The sequence below is a fragment of the Podarcis erhardii genome (genome assembly GCF_964252035.2).
Source record: "Podarcis erhardii genome assembly, chromosome: 15".
NCBI classification, from domain to species: Eukaryota; Metazoa; Chordata; class Lepidosauria; order Squamata; family Lacertidae; genus Podarcis; species Podarcis erhardii.
The window spans coordinates 35,317,550-35,333,209 of record NC_138505.1 but is presented as its reverse complement, the minus strand read 5'-3'; the positions used below and the strand labels follow the sequence as shown (position 1 = coordinate 35,333,209).

The 15,660-nt window shown below is 46.8% G+C and overlaps 1 protein-coding gene across 1 annotated transcript in view; it reads left to right on the top strand.

Moving 5' to 3' along the window:
- MMP17 (matrix metallopeptidase 17) overlaps positions 1 to 14,241 on the top strand; it is a 166,744-nt gene extending 152,503 nt beyond the window's left edge. The window contains exons 7-10 of the mRNA XM_081842265.1: positions 472 to 554; positions 5,431 to 5,583; positions 11,236 to 11,493; positions 13,503 to 14,241. Coding sequence (XP_081698391.1) covers positions 472 to 554; positions 5,431 to 5,583; positions 11,236 to 11,493; positions 13,503 to 13,828 — 820 coding nt within the window. The 3' untranslated portion in view covers positions 13,829 to 14,241. The remainder of the gene's footprint in view (positions 1 to 471; positions 555 to 5,430; positions 5,584 to 11,235; positions 11,494 to 13,502) is intronic.
- The last annotated feature ends 1,419 nt before the right edge of the window (positions 14,242 to 15,660 follow it).

Sequence of the window (15,660 nt, the reverse complement as noted above, 5' to 3'; positions counted from 1 at the left end):
CCAAAGCTATTCTAAGATTTAAATATTAACATATTCTTTTCAAATATTATTTAAACTTCTTCCAATCTTCTTCCACCATCTCTTCTCTCTGGTCTCAGAGTCTTCCAGTCAGTTTGGCAAGTTCCATATAGTCCATCATCTTCATCTGCCATTTTTATTTTATTTTTAAATCACAACAACCTGATTTTTTTTAATGAAAAATGCCAGGGATTTTTCAATGCCAGGGATTGAATTTCCTAGACCTGATGCCCTTGGCTTTCTTGCAGTAGCAAGGAGAATGCCCCTTATTCTCAGAGATAATCAAGAAACTAAAACTCATTTTTGAGTGCAATAAAAAAGTGTTCCGCAGGGGGGAGCAAAAGCAGCAACTGTGCCCTAGCTATTGACAGCTTTGGGTAGCCCTGTCTGATTGGACAGAACCTATGACATCACGAATGATAAGCAACGCCGTTTTGTTTTGTGTTCCACTAGGCTCAGAAGAGACGTGCCCAACAGATGCAACACACATTTTGACGCAGTGGCTCAGATTCGAGGAGAGGCTTTCTTTTTCAAAGGTGAGCATGTGGCTCTTTTCCTTTAAAAAAAACAGCACGCTGCTTGGGTTTGCTTCCAGGCCACACTAGTTGGGGAAAGATCATAGCTGGTTCAATGCTTGTCATCTCCAGGCAGGTCTGGGAGAGGCCCCTTGTCTCAAACCCTGGAGAGCCACTGACAGTCAGTGTAAAAAAAAGGTAAGCTAAAGGACCCCTGGACAATTATGTCCAGTCAAAGGTGACTGTAGGGTTGAAGTCAGTGTAAAAAAAAGGTAAGCTAAAGGACCCCTGGACAATTATGTCCAGTCAAAGGTGACTGTAGGGTTGAGGCGCTCATCTTGCTTTCAGGCCAAGGGAGCCGGCATTTGTCCACAGACAGCTTTCTGGGCTGAAGTGAAGAACATGAGGCAGGAGTTGATAATGCAGGTGAGCTGCAAGCAAGCTGCCGGCCAGCTCTGTGGAGGCTCCTTTTATTGACACAATATGCAAACCCAGGCAGATACATTTTGGGCTATGACCTTTACACATCTTCCAGTCCCGAGATCGTGGGGTGGTACAAAGCTATTTTGGCACCTGTTTCCACCGTGTCATTTTCCCATTGCACAGTGTATGACGAAGGAGACAAAGGTCTCAGAGACAAAGGTCACAGACAGGACACCGCAGACTACTGAGACCGCAAAAGGTTAGACAGAGGGCAAGATGTTCCGACAGCTGTGGCTTTATCTGTGAGGGGGAGTGTGCCCCACACCCCAAGGTCACGCGTGCAGACAGCTGAGGCTGCCTGCGGGTGGGAAGTGTGCTCCGCACCCAGCGATCATTCCTACACTGGGCCATGTGGCCAGCATGACCAAACCGCTTCTGGCACAACGGAACACCGTGCCAGAAGCCAGAGTGCATGGAAATGCCGTTTACCTTCCTGCCAGAGTGGTACCTATTTATCTACTTGCCCTGGCGTGTTTTCAAACTGCTAGGTTGACAGGAGCTGGGAGAGAGCAAGGGGAGCTCACTCTGTCGTGGGGATTCGAACCGCCAACCTTCCAATAAGCAAGCCCAGGAGGCTCAGTGGTTTAGACCACAGCGCCACCCGTGTAGACAGCCCTAAGTAGAAGAATCAATGGTCTGACTTGGTATGCATATAGGGGCAGGGCTGGTGTAATGATGGTGGCAACTTCTAGTGTGTGAGCCCTAAGCAAGGGTCACCTCTCTAGTCTCCGCCAGCTGCTGCCATAAATGAGCAAGGCAGAGGCAAGAGCTGCAGCAGCCACAGGAGCCCCATGGCAGTACCAGCAAGCCCTGGCAAGGCCCTGATGCTTGTTCTAGGATGCTGGCACCAGGCTGAATGAGGCCCCTTCCGCTCCTTCCCTAAGGCTTCCGTCTACCCAGCCTGAGACTCTGTTCAAGTCCCAGACACTCCAGCTATGTGTGCCTTAATGATGCAACCCATCTGGCATCACACTCTGCAACAGCTGCTTGCAAGACGTGTCCGGGAGTGAAAAAAGGAAGAGAAGCAGAGAAGCTTGGGTACAGCCTCGTCTTCGGTTGCTCTCCCACGAGAGCTCTTGTGCAGTCAAAATTTGGAGAATCTCCAATGGTTCCTTGGCTAAGATGCTTTCTGACTGCAAAAGCATTCGTTCCAAGCCACCTCTGCTTTCATTGTAGTCTTCTTTCTGATGACGACGATATATGATTATTAGGAGTAATGTTTTTGAATAAAATATTCTATTTTTTAAGAAAAACAGCCACTACAAAAATTCACCTGTTTATAATTCTACAAACACTATCCAAATGCTAAATGCAAATCATGGAAAGGCAGTCAACATCATTCAATGTAAGACAACCCATTTGTTCTTTGTAACTTATCATGGTTCTTAAAAGAGATTAACTGGGCCAAGTATTCTAGATCTTATATATACTGTATATTAATCTCTTCCTGCCCCAATAACCTACATGGATGCATTGCCTCCAGTGTACTATCATTCTAACAGGATACTAGCAAGCGTCACTTTTCTACTGACTTGCTGACAGCCTGACATAACCCGTATTATATTTGTATGTTTCGCCGCCTGAACCGTCCCCCAGAATAATAATAATAATAATAATAATAATAATAATATCATCATTAGCAACAACTGTATCATCATATTTAGTATTTATGGAGTGTTCAGAACATTTCACGTTCAGTATTACAGTAGTAGCCCTTTGTCATGGCGCTGACAGGTACGAAATATCCAGAGTGAGGAATATAATCTTTATTGTCAGGTTAGGGAAAGGCATGTCCATCAGTCCTATGTCTCCCAATTTCTCCTAGATGTGCAGCCAATGAGGCAGTTGCCGCAACTAAAAGGCCTCACCCCTGACCTTGGCTTGCAACCTGCTTGTAAACTGCCTCTGCTCCTCCCTCTTCACTCCTCTTCTGGTCCTGGGAGACAGTGGGGCAGGAGAGGTGGGGTCAGGAGGAGGCGTGGAAGCCCTTGGCTCTATATCAGCCTGAGCTATCTCTTTCTCCTTCTGCACCTCTTCTTCATTCTCCAGTCCTGCACCTTCTCCTGTCTCTGACTCTCGTCTCCCAGCTGTAACAGGCTCCTACGGATCACCGATTCCCTTCTTCCAAGTCAGTCTCCAACCCCCACTTCTCCGGGTGCCCCACTCCTCAGCATTCAGCCACCACCCGGTTCCTGACATCCTTAGAGCAGCCATGTGAAATGGACAGCAGCACTATTAGCCCCATTTTGCAGATGGAGATGGTGAGGCCAGGAGTTTGCTGGCTCCTCTGGGAGGAGGAATAATAAATGCCACCCACGTAAATCGTACTTTGCAAGTGATGAAAGGACAGGCCCATGTCCCATGCGTCTTGCACTCTAGAAATTGACCCAAGGGAGGCAATCAAAGAAAGGGCACGGATACCCATCAAAAGAGTATAATAGTCTTCTTCTGGAGGTTGGCAGCTTTTTAACTAGTCAGCCGCCTGCAGAGCTCCTCCTGCCCTTCTCTATGTAGGAAAGAGCCTGAAACCTGGATTAGGTTATCCAGAAAAGAAACTGGGACCTTCTGCATGCAGACCATATTCTCTCCCGCTAAGCTACACTTCCCCTGTGTTCCTGACAGCATTTATGACAAATTAGCTTTGGAACACTTTGAACTTTGGGTGTTTAATACCTTTTCGGAGGGGGAGGCTGGGGAGGAACGATATGACCCGGCGATATTTCTCCCAGAAATATTGGGAAGCTGCCCTTTTTGTAGCAAAAGCTTCATTAGGGATGCAAAGAACATCTCGATCTAATTGCATGCATTTCCCATAAACATGCAAAGGGCACCCAATTCGAAGGCTGAGGTTTTAATTTTCCCGTCCTTTTAAAAAAAGAAAAAACCCCACCATCTTCAAAGAATTTGTAATTGCTGCTATCCAGACTGCATTCCAATGCATTATTCATGCATCGGCCCGTGTCATATAAAACAAATATGCAAAGTGGTGCATAATTACCAGCTGATGAAATAAATCCTTACAACTGTATTTTTAAAAAGAAAAAAAATTGAACCGCCCTGCAGATGTTGAAGAGCTTAGAGAGGGGGTTGTGGTGTGGGCTCCCCCCCCCCCTTTGCCTTCTGCACTATTAGGCTAGGATCCAATTTTCTAAAAGACTACGTCACCACCTGTTGGAATTGCAGAAGTCAGGAAGGAGCCAAGCCACCTTGAATACAGACTTGCAAGGGCCGTCTTGAGTTAGCAAAGCATTTCCCGCCTCCCATGGGATTTTTGCTGCATGTGCATCGAACAAGAGGTTACCCGTGTGAATGCTAACAAAACCACAAAGGCTGCTGGGGCTCTGACCACAAGTTCCACAAGCTTCCTTCAACCAGCTGTTGTTCAGAGGGCTGCAAAAATATAAAATTGTCAAGGGAGAAAAAGAAGTGCCCCTGGGGAAGAAAGAGTTGCATCTCTGAAATATCTCTGAAACCTGGGATGTTCCTAGGGGACCAGATTTTTCGGACCATACCAGCCCCCTACCTTGCGGAAATCCACTATGTGGAATACCGCAGACTTCTTACAGTGGCTAGATTAAATGTCCTTGACTCTGCGATATTGTGGGGAAGGTACAGGAGAGTACCATACGCCCAGAGAACCTGTCATTGTGCTATCGGTGTGGTTGAGTCCACCGAACACATTCTCTTGACTTGCCCTTCTTATGCAGAGCTTAGACAAAACTTTATAGACCCACTCCTATGTCAACTTAGCTTCCTACCCAGAGAAAACCAGGTTTTATACTTGCTGAATAATGTCACTAGAGCTATACCTTTCTTGGTAGCCAAATTTCTTTTTTTAGCCTTTAAGCGTCGCAAGACCATAATTGATTGTATTGACATGGGGCTATCTGTTTAGCCCTTTTAGTGTTGGCTAGGCTCTAAAATCTTCTTGGATGTTTTAACTGTGTATTGACAAATGTATTTGTATCTTTTTTCTCTGACTGACGGTCGAATAAAAAGGTTGATTGATTGATTGATTGAAATATACTCGGAGTCGAGTGTGGATTTCATTCTCTTTATTCAGCTCCTAGTGGTGAGGAGGAATGAAAGTTTCCCCAAAATATCTGCTTTATATGCATTATTTATACAATGCGCTGCATGTGATTGGCTAATTCCAGGATTCTCCTGTAGGCCAATCAGGTTGTGGATTCACTTCCACCTGGAGCTGGATTGGGTGTCTCCTGTGGACCAATCATACTGCTGCATTGTTCTAGGACCAATCAGACTGCTGCATTCTGAATCTTATAGTTCTAGGACCAATCAGACTGCTGCATTTTGGATCCTATTGTTCTAGGACCAATCAGACTGCTGCATTTTGGATCCTATTCAACTCAGTACATAACAATCTCCTACTAACCAATGCCTCTTCATCCAGGCAAATACTTCTGGAGACTGACTCGCAACAAACATCTGGTCTCCCTCCAGCCAGCTCAGATCCATCGTTTCTGGCGAGGGCTGCCTCTGAACCTGGACAGCGTGGATGCTGTTTATGAGAGAACCCACGACCACAAGATTGTGTTCTTCAAAGGTAAGAGAAAGCATTTGACACAGTTGAAGGTGACCCTCTCTTTGGCATTCCCAGATTCTTTGTTCCCCCACTGTGTTTAAGCCTCTTTGAGCCTCAACTCTAAGCTTTAGAGTACAGATTGCGCAGCTGGAAGAAAATTACTTGTCTCAAATGACAAGCTTTGATTTGATTCCAGATGATCAGGCTCAACATCACTCTAGGAGTCTCCTGGGCTTTCCCAGCTGCATGTTGCTAATGTCTTGTGGTGAGCTGTGGCTCACCTGGGTAATTTTAGACTTTGGAATGCATGGTCTTGCAAGGAAGCCTCTTTTTAGATCAGGGGTGGAGAACCTGTGGCATTCCACACATTCACAGCATTCCAAATCTCACTGGCCTAGCCAATGGGAAGTGATGATGGGCGCTGGACTCCAGCAACATCTCGAAGGCCAAAGGTTCCCCACTCTAACTTTAGATGGTAATGTTCATCACTTCATTTACTCCAAAATGCCCTCAAGTCCTGTCCTAAGAGCATCACTGGGGGGCCAATAGTGCTTGACATGTATTGATGACATCATTGGCCTGCACCAGGTGTTGTCACCACATGCCTCCAGCCAACATTTCACCAACTCCTTCTGACTCTGGATGGGGCGAAAATGTAAGTTTCACTTTCTTGTTTTTTCCCATCTTAGGTTCGGTTCAGTTCTTCACATGTCCACATCAATTTGTGATATATATATACACACACACACACACACACACACACACACACACATCCTGCTGCAAATTCATTAGTATTTTACTGCAAATTTATTCTAATACAATTTTTCCTAATCTAAACATTTTCGCAAAACAATTTCCCCCCAGGAGCCAGTGTGGTGTAGTGGTTAAGAGAGGTAGTCTCGTAATCTGGTGAAATGGGTTCGCTTCACACTTCTTTGAAGTCTCTCAGCCTCACTCACCTCACAGAGCGTTTGTTGTGGGGGAGGAAGGGAAAGAAGAATGTTAGCCGCTTTGAGACTCCTTAGGGTAGTGATAAAGTGGGATATCAAATCCAAACTCCTCTTCTTCTAGTGCAATGCAGTTTTGTTTGCTATTTTTATTCATATATGCATTTTTGTGTGCACTTTACTCCAGTACATATCATTTTTTTGTACACCTCCTTTTTTATGACAGGAGTGAGCCGATCAGTAAATCACACTGTTCAGGTTGGACTTAACTTTTTATTAGCAAGAACAGCATCTGCCCAGACTTGGTGGAGTGCCAGTCCTGATGAGCACAGCAACTCGTCTCCAGTACTCCCCATGGATCAGTTTCCAAGACCGAAAATCCCCACCTTCCCACAGCCATCTAACTCCCCTCCTCTCCAGGGCTTTTCCCCAGCAATCAGAGACAGTTCCTGCCTGAAGTCAACCTTTCCTCCGCCTTTTTCATGCCTCTTCTAGTTCCGGTAGACCAGTGAGAAGGGGAGCTTATCACAGCAGGAGGAGGAAACACCCATTACTCTTCACTAGTCTGACTCCCCTCTGCCTCTCAGCCTCCCTCCTCTTCTGCTTCAGCTTCAGCTTCTGCCTCTGATTCTGGACTTCTCTCTGGCACAGACTCTCCCTGCTCACTAAACCCTGTTCCCTCTTCTGCTACTAGTCCTAGAATCATAGAATCATAGAATCCTAGAGTTGGAAGAGACCACAAGGGCCATCGAGTCCAACCCCCTGCCAAGCAGGAAACACCATCAGAGCACTCCTGACATATGGTTGTCAAGCCTCTGCTTAAAGACCTCCAAAGAAGGAGACTCCACCACACTCCTTGGCAGCAAATTCCACTGTCGAACAGCTCTTACTGTCAGGAAGTTCTTCCTAATGTTTAGGTGGAATCTTTTTTCTTGTAGTTTGGAACCATTGCTCCGTGTCCGCTTCTCTGGAGCAGCAGAAAACAACCTTTCTCCCTCCTCTATGTGACATCCTTTTATATATTTGAACATGGCTATCATATCACCCCTTAACCTCCTCTTCTCCAGGCTAAACATGCCCAGCTCCCTTAGCCGTTCCTCATAAGGCATCGTTTCCAGGCCTATGACCATTTTGGTTGCCCTCCTCTGGACACGTTCCTCTTCTGCCTCTGACCACTCATCATCGCCTCACCACCAATCCCAGGACTCTGAACCTTCTTCCCTTGGGGGTTTCCCAGATGGTTCCTCATACCATTCCTCTCCATCCACCAGCCCATGACACTTGGCTAGAGAACTGCATTGCAAAATTCAGAAAAGTGCAAGTTTCAAAGGACTGCTGCATTTTGGTTGATTTATGAATCACACAGGTTTAAGTGCAAACTGAACCAAACTTCTCCCCCACCCCTCCCTTCTGACCCAGACACCTTGTTCTGCCAGCATCTGAGAATTATACATGTGTCAAGGATATTGTTACGAGAGCCTGGTGTTGGCTTGTTGACTGAGCAATGCTGCCCTCCACTGGCTAATCGGGAAAGGACAGCCACAACCAGCAAGAACTGAAAGGCAAAACACACACAGCCTTGGGAAGTCTCCTTGGTCCCCAACCTTTCCCTTTCCCCCACACCTGACAATACTGTAGTCTTAGCCCTAGTCTATGACGGTAAGAAGGAGGTGTTCTTTACCATCTACTGCAATTATTAAGTTTGCTGATGACACCACCATAATGGGTTTAATTACAGGCGGAGATGAATCTGCGTACAGGGTGGAGGTTCAAAAGGTATCCACATGGTGCTCAGAGAAGAATCTGCACCTAAACATTGGCAAGACAATTGGTGTTGGGCTTTTGGAGGAAGAGAGGGGAGCTAGCCCCTTTGTATATCAGCGGAGGCCGTGTGGAGAGAGCCTCTTCCTTTAAATTCCTGGGAGTCCATCTTAGTGAAGATCTTACTTGGAAGGTCAAGACAGCCCAGGTGGTTAGGAAGGCCCAACAGAGACTTCATTTCCTTAGGGTCTTGCAAAAGAACAATGTTAGACAGCAACTGATGATTTCCTTCTATCAGTCCACGATAGAAAGTGTTCTCTCATACTGTATTACTGTGTGGTACGCTGGTTTGACAGCCATGGACAGAAAGTCCCTACAGAGGGTGGTGAAGACAGCACACTATATCATGGGCTGTCCCCTGAGTCCGCTAGATGTTATCGCAGGAGACCGTTGCCTCAGAAGAGCGAGGAACATTCTCAGGGATGACTCACACCCTGACCAGCACCTTTTTAATCTCCTGCCCGCACCAACAGGTTAAAGAACAGTTTCTACCGGTGGGCCGTGAGGCTGCTGAATGGAAGACAGCAACATTGCAGTTGACGTTCTGGGTTGGTGGTCGCACGACAGCACACAGAGTGTAACAAGGACTGAGAGATTGAGGGGGGCCTTGTTTAATCTCATTGTAAACAAGTGGTAAAGGTAAAGGGACCCCTGACCATTAGGTCCAGTCGCGGCCGACTCTGGAGTTGCGGTGCTCATCTCGCTTTATTGGCTGAGGGAGCCGGCGTACAGCTTCCAGGTCATGTGGCCAGCATGACTAAGCCGCTTCTGGCGAACCAGAGCAGCGCACGGAAACGCCGTTTACCTTCCCGCCGGAGCGGTATCTATTTATCTACTTGCACTTTGATGTGCTTTCGAACTGCTAGGTTGGCAGGAGCAGGGACTGAGCAACGGAGCTCACCCCATCGCGGGGATTCGAACTGCTGTCCTTCTGATTAGCAAGTTCTAGGCTCTGTGGTTTAACCCGCAGCGCCACCCGCGTCCAAACAAGTGGTACAGTGACAATAAAGAATTTCTATTTATTTCTAATTTAGATTCACAGCTCCAAAATCTTCTGCTAATAATCTAAGTAAGAGCCTCAGCATTTTATTTACAGCAGCCCTGCTTGACCTTGAGTCCTCCAGATGTCTCCAATTTGTCTAGGTAGACTCTGTTTACCTTACAGCAGAGCTCCAGATGTCTCCAATTTGTCTAGGTAGACTCTGTTTACCTTACAGCAGAGCTAGAGATTTGGACTCCAACTCCCATCAGCCTCAGTCAGCATGGCCCCTGGTCAGGGAGGATGGGAGTTGTATTCCAACAACATTTGGAGAGCCATGGCTTTCCCATTTCCATCTCAATGCATTTATCTCACAGGCTGGCCATTAAGCGAGTTGGGAACATTCTTCCAGCTAATGGGCTTGTTTGGAACAAATCTAGGCTTCCCTTGGCTGCAAGGCTGAGATCGAAAAGCTTTGCTTCCATTTCTGAGTTGCCACAGTTTTCCACGTCATTTGAATCTGGACAATAAACTATGGTTAGTACGTGAAAACAAGCCAAGCCATTGTTTATGAGGCTGGTATTAAGGATGTTTAAGATTAACCACAGTTTAGGACAATGTGCTAAGTTGCAGCTAATGGATAACCAAAGCAGAAGCTTCTGATCTCCTCCTTGTGGCTGCAGGAAACAGAGACGGAAAGTGGGATCCTGTGGAGAGGCTAAACCATGGTCTAGCATTATGCCCAAATGCAGTTACTATCTCATAATGTATAAATTCTAAAATATTGCTGTGGAGGAGGACACACTGTAGAAACTCATTAGAGGACATGCGTTTAGTTCCTCCAGCCTTCCCGAACCTAGCACCCCATAGATGCTGTTGGACTTCCATCAGCCATAGCCAGAATGGTCATTTGGTCAGAGAAGATGGGCATTGTAGTCCAGCAACATCTAGAAGGCACCAAGTTGGGAAAGGCTGAGTTCATTTTATTTAACCATTTGATATATTGCTTGTACAAAAAACATTCAAGTGCTTTAAAAAAAAATTTAATTAAAATTGTCGTTGAAAGAGTTAGAAACAGGAAGTTAGGAATTCAAAATATAATTAAAATAAAAAATAACCAATGACAGATTAAAACATATATATGGATAGGCTTGCCTGAATAAAAATGTTTTTAGCAGGCATTATAAAGTGTACACTGAAGGTGACTGCTTGATGTCAATTGGCAAGGAGTTCCAAAGAGTAGATGCCTCCTTACAAGTGTGAAATGGACATTGTGTGGCACTTGTAGCAGGGCAGTTCTGCAGATTGATGCAGCCGAGTGGGCATATAAGAGTAAGGTGATGCTTCTAGTTTTACCATACCTACAGCTTGAGTTAGTTAAATTGAAAAGATCACTCACAGGTTTTGGAGCTCAGAGGCTTTATTCATGCAGGAACTATCTGCACAATGAGTGGCTGAGGAGAGAAATAGCATAGTTCTTCTCTGTAGAGAACAGCAAACGAAGTAGTTCAGCTTTTAGGGGTGAAGTTAACTTAAAGAGACTTACAAACAAGTGCTTGCTGGATTGCTAGACAAAGAGTGCCCTCTTGTGGTTTAAACTCACATATGTATTAACTAGAAACTTGTGAGAAGGGAACATGCTTGCCTTCATGAACCAGTAAGGATGTCTTCCCCCTGGCCAATAAAGAAACACACAACATCAATAGAAAAGCACAGACATATGCACACATCCTCATAAAAACAGACTCCTCAGCAAGTGGGGTGTGCATGTGCATGCGTGTGCTTAACTTTTGAGCATTTGCTCCTCCTGGAATGTTGTGAACTCAGACCTAAAGACTACTACAGCCTCTCTCTTTTTTAGAAGCTAGCTCTGTGCTGTGAAGTAGGAATGACATTGCTACCTACCTGTCTGTTTCTTCTCCCCAGGGGACAGATACTGGGTCTTCAAGGACAATAACGTGGAGGAAGGTTACCCCCGGCCCATCTCGGATTTTGGCTTGCCGCCGGGAGGCATCGACGCCGCATTTTCCTGGGCCCAGAATGACAAGACTTATTTCTTTAAGGACACTCTCTACTGGTGCTATGATGACCACGAGCGGAGGATGGATCCTGGCTATCCTTTGGAGACCATGTTGTGGAAGGGGGTCCCCAGCGGGCTGGATGATGCCACGCGGTGGTCTGACGGTAAGTGTTAAGCACTGGATCAAACGGGTGGAGGGAGGGGCTGTACATGAAGCTGGCGAGGCTTCACCCTGTGCTCAGAATGCTACAACATAAAGGCCAGAACGAGGGTGTGTGCCTCCCGACTTGTATTTAATAATTAAAATAATTAACACCATGTAACTAGCTGCACACGCTTTTGCTTTGGTCACAGCAAACCTCTTGACGGCCTAATTGTTTTGATGCATGGATGCATGAAATGGCCGACTGTCCATAGGATGCCAGGTTAAATGGTGGCAGCCCTAGTATGAGGGAGAATAATTATGCAATGGAACCTATGAAGTAGTCATACCTCATGTTGCGTCCGCTTCAGGTTGTGTTTTTTCGGGTTGTGTACTGCCAAAACCTGGAAGTACCAGAACGAGTTACTTCCAGGTTTCAGCAGTCGTGCATGCGCAGAAGCGCTAAATCGCGCTTTGCACATGCACAGAAGCACCGAATCGCAACCCGCGCATTTGCAGACACACAGATGCGGGTTACGAACATGCATCCTGCACGGATCATGTTCGCAACCCGAGCGTCCACTGTATGTGTCCATCTGCCTTCAGTTTGCAAATTCAAACTCAAACTGAAAAATTTGCAATATTTCAAATATGCATGCAGGGCCTACAACAAAAGGTTGCCGCATGGAACACATCGATGCAGGGTACCAGCCATGCCCATTGCCAGGATATTGAATTCCATTCCCCCTCCCAAGGGTCAACCAACATTCTATCCTGCATGCTCAGCCCCTTAACTTTCTCCCCACCCAGAGGTCAGCTAGCATTCTGTGGCTACTGAGCATGTTCATAGGCATCTGGGCAGCCAGTGTGAGAACAAGATGCCGGACTAGATGGGCCTTTGGCCTGATCCAACAGGACTCTTCTTAAATTCCCATATACTCCACCATTTAGCTTATTATTGTCTATAGCAGCCTTTCCCAACCTCGGGTCCCCAGATCATCGGGTCCTATCATCCCTGACCACTGGTCCTGATAGCTAGGGGTGATGGGAGTTGTTGCCCAACATCTGAGGACCTGAGGCTGAGAAAGGCTGGTATATATTGATTAGCAGCATCTCTCTAAGGTTTCAGACAGATGTGCCACCCAGCCCTGCCCAGATGTGCCGGGGGTTGCACCTAGGGCCTTCTGCACACAAGGCTATTGCCCTTCCACTGAAAAGACAGTAAGATTCCAGTCCGCATGTTTCTGAGAAAAGGGAATGAATGAATAGGGACAAGGGAAGAGTGAGCACTGTTCTGCTCGAGTCTTCCTTGTGGACATCTCATAGGCATCTGGTTGTCTTCTGCAAGAACAGGAGACCAGACTAGATGAATCAGGTCCAGCAAGTGGCATGGACTTGTTGGATGCAGAGAGGAATGATGGGAGGAACCAGCTGGGGAACCATGAAGGGAAGAAAGCTCAGAGCCCGGGAAGCGGTGGTGGGACAATGATGAGTGGAGAAAACCAGGAAGAGGAGCTATCGGAAGCTGAAAGGGTAACAGGGCTCAGTGAGCTGGGGGAGTACGTGGCAGACAGCAGTCGAGAATCAGAAGCTGAAGCAGGCAAGTGGGAGGAGGGAGGTCAAGAGGCAGAAATGAATCAGGCTAATGAAGAGTCACAAGTGTCCCTCCTCCTGCTGCAACAAGGTCCCCTCTCCCTCTGACTCCCAAAACCAGAAGAGGGATGAAATGGGTGGAGCAAAGACAGACTGCACTCAGGCACAGTCTCTAACAGCTTGGAAGAAGCCCTGGAGGGAAGGAGACATAGATGGCTGTAGGAAGGCAGACTTCTAATCTCAGCAACTGATTTCATGGCGTAGGACCTACAGGGTATGAGCCGCTGTGCTCATTAGGCCTGAAACCCAGCCGAGTCTGTGAAAATCATGTTCTTCTAATAAAGAGTTAACTCCAGCTTTGAACTGTGTGATTTACTGACTGACTTGCTCTGTGACAGCAAGGCTCTTCTTAGGTTCCCCTTTTGCTTCCTTTTCCAGGGGCAACCTACTTCTTCAAGGGAAAAGAATACTGGAAAGTCATGGACAGCGACTTGGAAGCTGAGCCCGGTTACCCACAATCCATTGCCAGAGACTGGCTGGTGTGCAGCGACATGCAGGCGGATTCGCCTGAGCCGGCCGAGAGCAGCAGGACAGGGGGCCGGTCCAGACAGGGTCACCACGACGAGAGCCGCTCCGAGAGCGAAGTCTGCTCCTGCACGTCTTCGTCTCCCGGGTGGCCCTCATCCGGCTCAGCTCTCAGACTCTGCGTAGGCCTCGCCTTGGCCAGCCTTTGGACAGCGGCACAGCTTCAGAGATGGCTATGACAGAGGGTGTCAGGTGGACCAGAACATACCGCAGCAATTCAGGGATGCAAATAAAAGGGATGAAATAGGTTTTTTTAGAAATAAAGCAAAACAAAGAACAAAATCACAGGATGCAACACGCCGTTAAAATGAGCGACACAGTTAACATTCCTAGGAACGTGAAGGAAAATGTTTCAGATTCTCCATGAGAAGTGAACAGCCTCTATTTTATTTTATGTCCCCTTTCTGGTTATTTTTGTAAAAAAAAAATATGAAAAAAAGAATAATGTTATTTTAAGTTAATGAGCTTCGACAGCAGCATCTGTGGGTTTCTCACTCCCCAGCCATCCTTGTCTCCTCACTTCCTTGTCCCACCACACCGCCCCCTCCTCCCCCCAAAGAAAGAATAAAGACTCTCATTTTGCCATCGGAAATATTCATTAGAGGTCTATATTGCTTTGGACATTTGAAAGACAACAAGAAGGAAACCGCTGTCGGTTATAGTGGGCAGGGGCGGGAGGCAAAAGGCTGGGTACGTTGGTGGCCAATTCTGTTTGCTTGGTAATCGTGAAAAGGAAAGGGGTAAAGACACCATTACAAAAATGTGGTTGTGGTTCCACGGGCGGAGGACTGAGACCAAAAATCTAGCCCTGGCACATCTGTTTCAGAAAGTGGTGATGTCCTCAAAGGCTCCTATCACAGATGCAGCTGGCGGAGGGCAACAGCTCAGTGGTAGGATATCTGCTTTGAGTGCAGAAGCCCACAGGTGCCATCCCTGGCATCTTCAGGTGCGACTGGGAATCCTGCAACCAGTGCATCCCCAACTCTGGCTTGTGAAACTATGCATGCATTATTGTAGCCACAATTCACACCTACCCTGTGCTTTCCTGAGAAATCCTGCATTTTGATGTGTTTTGATTTGAAAACGTAAAGCTGTCTAGACAGAGCAAGGCCCCATCTCTGCCCATGGAGCGCAGGCTACTCAGAAACACACGCAACCATGATGATGTAAATCATCATGCAATCTGAAACACAGATTGACCTCCCTGCGTTTTCAGCCTGTAGACTCAATATTATTTCTGTTATTGATTACCTGTCCTTCCCTCTGAAGTCCCAGGGTGTTGCACAACTTTAAAACATAATATTAAAAGCAGTTTTAAACAACTTTTTAAAAGGTAAGGACCCCTGATGGTTAAGTCCAGTCGCAGACGACTCCGGGGTTGCAGTGCTCATCTTGCTTTACAGGCCGAGGGAGCCGGTGTTTGTCCGCAGACAGTTTTTCTGGGTTATGTGGCCAGCATGACTAAGCCGCTTCTGGCGAAACCAGAGCAGTGCACGGAAATGCCGTTTACCTTCCCGCCAGAATGGTACCTATTTATCTACTTGCACTTTGAAGTGCTTTTGAACTGCTAGGTTGGCAGGAGCTGGGACCGAGCAACGGGAGTTCACCCCATTACAGAGATTCAAGCCACAAACCTTCTGATTGGCAAGCCCAAGCGGCTCAGTGGCTTAGACCACAGTGCCACCCGCGTCCTTTTAAACAACTTATGATCACAGAAATAAGCTGGATCCTTAAAAAAACTGACGCCTCAAGTTTTAAAGCCAGGGTAAAGGGGGTTCTGGAAAATTTCATTGCTTGCCAGACGGGGGCAGCAAAGACAACCCAATTCAGTAGAGAGAGCAAAACCTGTTCATTGAACATCCACTCTGATTTGTTCCCGCAAAGTTTACTGTGGAGGTTAGACAACATAGGCTGTTTATTGAAGATTCATTCCGGTTTTTTTGCAGGGAGATTAGACACTGTTGTGCCCAGTAATCGTTGTCCCACAATTTCCATGGCTTTTCCAGTCGCT